This window comes from Poecilia latipinna, unplaced genomic scaffold (assembly GCF_001443285.1).
Source record: "Poecilia latipinna isolate Pla-1442-1.1 unplaced genomic scaffold, P_latipinna-1.0 Scaffold5275, whole genome shotgun sequence".
Taxonomy (NCBI): Eukaryota; Metazoa; Chordata; class Actinopteri; order Cyprinodontiformes; family Poeciliidae; genus Poecilia; species Poecilia latipinna.
In genome coordinates, this window is record NW_015117891.1 from 1 (window position 1) to 7,058 (window position 7,058).

The window sequence follows — 7,058 nt, forward strand, 5'->3', positions numbered from 1 at the left end:
GAAGCATTAACTTTTACCTTTTCACTGAGTAAACAGTTGTACATACAAAGAAGAACATGGGATGCCTTTAATATTCTCCAGAAGTATGTTTTTTTTAACAAAATAAAATCAATATTGGAGAACATTTCACTAGAAAGAATTATAAGATCGGAAAATGCTGATCGGCTCATAGCTTGCTGCTGATTTAGGAAAAACTTGAGAAAATAAAAGAAAAAGTTTCTCAACGCCAGAATGATCATCATTAAATATTACTTAAGTTATAGTAATCAATGCTGCCCTAAAGTTGTTATTATTACTTTATGGCAAAATTTATGACAAAGTCATTTTCAAAGGGAAGACAATTAAGGAAAGTTAAGGTTGGAAGCTTCTGACACACCAGATAGCATACTAGCCCTTAATTCAAGAAATAATTCAGCAAATTTAAAATGAGACATTTTAATTCTTAAAACTGAAAAAGCTCACTTTGAATGTTCTCACAATGATTTACCTGTCAGTATTTTTCCTTCTTTCAGGGATCCAAACCAGCCAGTTCCTCAAGACACCAAGTTCATCCACACAAAGCCCAATCGCTTTGAAGAAGTTGCTTGGTCTAAATACACCCCCAAAGAGCAACTGTACCTCCACATCGGCCTCAAGCCGCGTGTCAGAGACCACTACCGCGCCACCAAGATCTCCTTCTGGCTCCAGCTCGTTCCTCACTTGCATCATGTTAATGAACTCTTGCAGTCTGTTTCCTCCTTCACGCACAGTCCCTCTCCACAAGACGATACGCCTTATTCCTACACCAAGCGTCTATCCAAAGGTTGGCCTCCTATAAGCACACGTCATCCAAGTTCGCAAGGGGGAACGCCACAGCCTCCGGAGTCCGCTTTGGGCCAGGACGGAGGGGAAAGTGGAGTTCGGATCCCAAATGAGGACTACTCGACTGAACTCTCAGTTACGATAGCAGTCGGAGCATCGCTGCTGTTTCTCAATATTCTTGCATTCGCGGCTCTGCTTTATAAGAAAGACAAAAGACGTCTTGAGCATAGAAGACCACGTCCGCTGCCTCCCCCTAGAAGAGACATAACTCCTGCAGATGTTGCGGCCCACCTGCAGGGGGAGGGGCTGATGTCATTACAGGTGAGTAATCTTCTGTCCATTTCTAGAATAGGCCCATGTGCGCCTTCTCAAAGCTGATCTAATTTAACTGGCTGTGTTATGAGTTTGATATAGATTCCTGTGTTAGGTTTTCCACAAAAATTGTTAGAGCAACAAATAACTAATGTTGAGGTGTGGGTTTAGTTAAATTCTGCTTAAATAAGTGGATTACATTTATAAATTATCCAACCAGTAAAAAAATCAACCACATAAAGTCGATTAAAACTTTATTAAACTCTGTTAAAACTCTATTAAAAGAAAAAGTTTAACTTCGGTTTTGTGATCAATGTAAAAAATAATGACAATGAGAATAAAGTGGACATAATATCTTGAAGAAAAAGCAAAAATTAAACAGCTGTTAGCTAAAAGTAACATAATTCTAGTCCTTTGTCCAATCCAACAACCTGGGTCACATTTTTTGACCCAGTGTTTCGCTAAAAGTACTAAACATCTGCCCTGACAGCATAAAGTTATTTATTTGTGCTAAATAAATAACTCAACTCTTTGTGTGTTAATTAATGAGTTTGACAGCACTTTAATAGCAACAAAAGTTATACAGAACTAGTCAAGCGCTGACATTAAGTCGGTTGAGGCTGTGAGGAAAGATTTACTAAACTCTTGGCCTGCCGGAAGCACAGCTGCAGGCAGATCTCTCTTCTGACTCACAGCCTGTCATCAGAGGATATTATCAGTATGAAAATGAGCGAGAGCGTTCGGATGGGTGCACGTGTGTGGATGTACAATGGCTTGAATTGCGGAAAATTGCCTCCAATTCATTCACTGAATGTTTCAACTGTATTTGCTGTGTTTTGGTTGAGTGACGCATTTTACATACTTTTTATGCCAGACAATTTCTAATAATTTGCAATTCAACTGTATTGCTCAGCATCACAGCTGCTTAGACAGTCTGTTCTGTTATTTAAAAAGTGTTTTTTTTATATATTATGTAAGAAAAAAAAACATAAAAACCCTTTTTTACACACAGCATTGTGATCCATGTTTGAGTTGAGGACTGATATGCTAATTTGCAGCTTTCAGATGCAATTTAGGCATCTGCTGGAATAACTTTTTAAGTTTTATAGTCTGTAAACCAGTGATATTAAGATACAGTGTGTGTTTGTTCATTTGATTTATAGCAGAGCTTATATGAAGTGACCGAAGGACATCTAATGTCGCTCGAATGGATGGACCAATTACAAAACTGCTAATGAAATAAGAATAGTTTTTTTCCTCTTTACTGGCTGGCTTAGTGCTCAGTAGATACAAAAATCCAATTATTGTTTTCAATTTGTGAACGCACCATAACATAGGAGCTAATATGAACTAATAATGTGATGTCCTCACTATTGATATTTTTAGAGATGAATAAATCTCAATGGCAGCTAATTGTGAGCTTCAAATGTCTTTAAAATTATGTAAGAGGAAGAACAAGCATTAAAACGGGCCTCTAAAAACAAAATTATTTTTCATAAATTTATGACTAATACTCATTCCTGTCAATTCTTTTGTAGTGCCAGTTAATTTATAAGTTATCTTATAAATAAAGATTTGCTAGGCTAATATTTATTTGAATTTGAAAATTAATACATTTCCAGCAAAATCATTAAGGTGACTTAGCAGATACGAATCAAGATAAATATCTGATTATCATATTTACCATTTCAGCAATCTACTTTGAATTGGAAAAAGATACATATTTAATTTGATCCCTTTTAGTGTTTTGGTGTTTGGATAAAAAAATGAAATGGTTAAATAATCATAATCTGGTTTGCCAAGATGATACGTAGCAGCGTTCTCTCATTATATTTTTACTAATGCGCCCCTTCATTTTCTGATTAATAAATATAAATAATAAAAAATAGCATTAATATCAAACTTGAGCAAATGATTTTTATTTTTAAGGTTCATTGAAGTTGAACCATTGTTCTGTCGTCAGAAGCCTAAAATTATTTCCATCAGTTGGCACCGTACGCTGACTGACTCTGCATTTATTACTGAAAATGTTGTAAAAACAAATCTCTAAAATTCATTCATTTTTTTCTTTATCTTCATTGTGCTTACTTTCCTGCCATTCATGTTTCAGGTGAAGCAGCTCGAGTGTGATGTAGCGTCAGCGGACGAGCGGAACAACGCCCACCACCATCACACTTTGGACACGCTTGATGCCCTGGACGGTTTGGACACCCAGGACATTTACAGCACGCTGGACACTGTGCGGCTCACCTGTCCACCTGATTATACCCTGACCTTGCGCCGCTCTCCAGATGACGTTCCCCTCATGACCTCCCTGACCCCGGGCTCGCTGCCAGTGACCCCGGGCTCACACCCTGTTACTCCTGCAACACCAATGACCCCAATGACACCAGGATCGGTGGCTGGGATGAGGATGGGCCACCCTCACCAGGGATATACACACCATAGCCCGTATAGTAATACACACTTGCCCCACACACACATCTCCACGCACACACACTCCACCACACGTGTATAACCGCAGCCAGACACTGACAAACACACAGATCTACAGCTCACAATCCAACACACGCACACACACATACACACGCATATTCACACACATGCATAAAACAGACTGAAATACCTCTAATAATTACCCTGCAGGATTGTTACAGATTGAACCACAGAGAGACTTCTTTCAGAATGAGAAAGCAGACGTGTGTGTGCACGTGTCTGTGTGTTGCATGTTGGGTAACTGCAGTTAAACTGGGTTCCCCAGAGACACAACTCTGTGCAACCCAATATGTCAAGACCTGCTCTGGATTTTAAATCAGCTTTTTCTACACCTGAGGAGGAAGATAAAGGATGCGCAGGTCAGTTCTGGCTCTCTACTACCACACCTGAGTGACTGTCCTGGGAGCGAGGATATCAGATGCAGATGTAGAAACGAGTGGAGAAGTACCACACACAGACTGCTGATGTCAACTTGAACAACCTGTTAAAATGTGAATGTAGCATTTTTTTTTTCCATTAAAATAGATCAAAGGCCCTATCTGCCAAGGATCCAACTAAGCTAAGATGGAAAGAAAAGAAAAGAAAAAAGCAAGGGATGGTTGTAAAAAAAGATTTACAAGAGAGGGATTAAAAAAACTATATCAATAGAAGGAAAAAAAAATGATTGTAAGGGAGATAAAGATTTTGTTGAGTGAGATTTGACAGCCAGGAAAGAGGATAGAGATATAAAAAAACAACATGGAAAGTATGCCAAGAGACAGAGGTTAGATTCAGAAGAAGAACGGGCCTCTGAAGCGTTGCCAGACTCCCTGAAGAGTCACTCTAACCAGCGATGTGTCAAACTCTTGTAAATAGAATGGAAAGATACAGATATATTATGATTTATAGCATTTACCTGCTACTTGCATTAAAACATGACTTATTTAACCACATTATTGCTTTCATTTCAGATATTAATATATTATTGTATAGATGTCCTAAAGCAAGGCTGGTTGTCTTTCCATCTCACCTGCTGTAGTATTTACACAGTACGTTGATATAAAAGCTACATTTGCTATGCAGAATCATTTTAGAGATGTTTTTTTTTTTTACCTATGTGACCATATAGATACTTGTTCAGCAGCTGAACTATAGAATATTTTCACATCATCCTGCCATTTTTTTCTTTCAACATTGATCAATGAGCTAGTACTGTGTAGATAATGCAATATTGGTTTGATGATTAAGCACCAGCCAAAAAAAAAAAAAAAAAGAAAAAAAACCATTAACCCTTTGACCCTTTATCCCGTTGACCCTGATTGTTCTGACATGATTTTCTTTTCTGAACCCCAACTCATAATGAGGTTTTTGAAAGACAGACAGATGGTGATGATTAAAGTGGCCCAGAATTTTACGGAATGTCTAAAAAACTCAACGAGGCATTATTTCTTAAAAAGTAATTAAATCTATGAAACTTCTTCACTTTTTTCATGTTACAACCACAAACTTTTTAACAATTATTTTACAGAGTAGTACATCATTGGAAAGTGGAAGATTTGTCAACTTTTGATGCATTTACAGCTGTAAATCTTTTGTCATTGTCAGCTTTGCACAAATAGAAACTTTCTGTTGTTTTAAAGAATTAGTTTTATCCATATTTCTTTAAAAAAGAGCTCAAATTTGATGAACCATTTGTAACCGTCTGGTTTTAAGTCCACAGATTCTCAATTGGATTTACATCTGGACTTTGACTGGGTCATTTTAACGCATTGATCTGATTTGATGCAATTATATATTACATATCAGCTTACATATTGCCATTGGCTGCATCTCAGATCAATGCCGTCTTTGCACTATTTCTTGGTTTAGGTGAAGTTTGCACATTAGATTTTACTTGAAGGTGCCAGAGTAAATGTGGATCTGCAGTTGTTTTTTGAAAGAAAAATTAAAATTAATTCATAAATTGTCTTCCATTTTGCAATTTTGAACAACTTTGTGTTGAAATGTTATAGTAAAGTATTTTAAAGTTTTTGGTTTTAACATAAAAATTTACAAATGCTTCTGAAAGGCACCGTGCCCTTGATATTTACACTTCACGAAGAGCCGCTGTTTTTCCAAGTTGTTCCCCTGATTAAACTACCTGGTGCTGACAAAAAATCCTGGCCCTGATTAAAAAAACTTCTCTAAAATCAATTTTTTACAGCTTGAAGTTGGGTTTACTTTCCGCGACCTTGGTTTGGAGCAAGCTTTGATTAATGAGGTGAAGATAAAGTAGCTCTGGATTATAATGAGAGCAACGTAACACTGTAGGAAAACAAGGCTCCAAACATGCTGCTTCCTAAGCCTTAATATCCTCAAACAGGATCATTTTTTTAAATTAAAAATGTTGAATTAAAAAACCTATCTCTGAAATTCTGACCATCATCTTGTGGACATATTGACAATACTGAGGTTTTTGTTGTTGACTTCACTGTGAGTGTAGGAGGGCTTTATGGTTGTTACTGGTCTTAGTCATTAGCAATAGAGATCAAGCATTTCTCAAATCCATTACAAACAATTTCCATGCATAAGTAAAGTATTTAACATAAAGAGCTCCCATGGAGACCACATAAAAGGCTTTTGCTGTGCTCCAGTTAACCAAAATGATCATAGGACCCGTAATGACTTCAAATCCAGTAACTCAACCAAGTGCCCAAGCAAAAGATTTGCAGCATTTATGTATTATTCTGCATTTGTTTCCCAGCCCTTTTCCTTCATCCAACTTTAGTCTGGTCCTTCCATCCCTTCTCCTTCCCAGCCTTAACATGTGTGACCACAAGCAGCTTTGTCACATTGAGACCTATATAATCTCTGCTCATCCTAAGTAACTTCCTCATCAGTTTTCCTCAGAGTTTTTTTAGTCACTTGTTAACCGAATATGTGAAAAATTTAAAATTGCTGAAAACTTTGTGGCGAACAAAAAACTTTTTCAAAACGATACAAAAACAATATTTAAAGGATGTTTGGATGAATATCTGTTTCTTCTTATGGGTTTGCCGTCTCAGCAGACGGATGGCGTGTGACGAGCCTAAAACATTTCTGCTGCATTTTTGAAAAATAAAAATATCAGTATTTTACAATTTTTTGTGCATTTTACATTTTTACTGTCCCTGTTTTAATATGTATGGCACTGTTTAAATTAGATATTGCTTACTTTAAAATTAATTTGCTGTGGGCATTTCTTTATGTAACGTTGATGGTTCTTTTATTTATAGCACTTAGAAAATCTTCAGAGTATAATGCAAGTAGCAGATCAATAACATATGGGCAATGTAACAAGAAGCTTATGGTCATGTGTTGTTTGTGGATGAACATTGAGCTTGGTTATATAACTGTGGCCTATGCCAACATGAAATTCACATCTAAGTCCACAAAAATGGACATCCTTTAATCAAAAATTAAAAGAAAAACAAAACTATTCTGTCCAACAA

At 36.8% G+C, this 7,058-nt stretch overlaps 1 protein-coding gene across 1 annotated transcript; it reads left to right on the top strand.

The window, feature by feature from the left end:
* Positions 1 to 429: 429 nt before the first annotated feature.
* Positions 430 to 6,707, top strand: LOC106943406 (neuroligin-4, X-linked-like; the record flags this gene model as incomplete). The annotated part of the gene is made up of 2 exons (XM_015026723.1): positions 430 to 1,122; positions 3,224 to 6,707. Coding segments are annotated over 2 exons (1,101 nt in total), but the record flags the coding sequence as incomplete, so codon positions are not given.
* Positions 6,708 to 7,058: the final 351 nt, after the last annotated feature.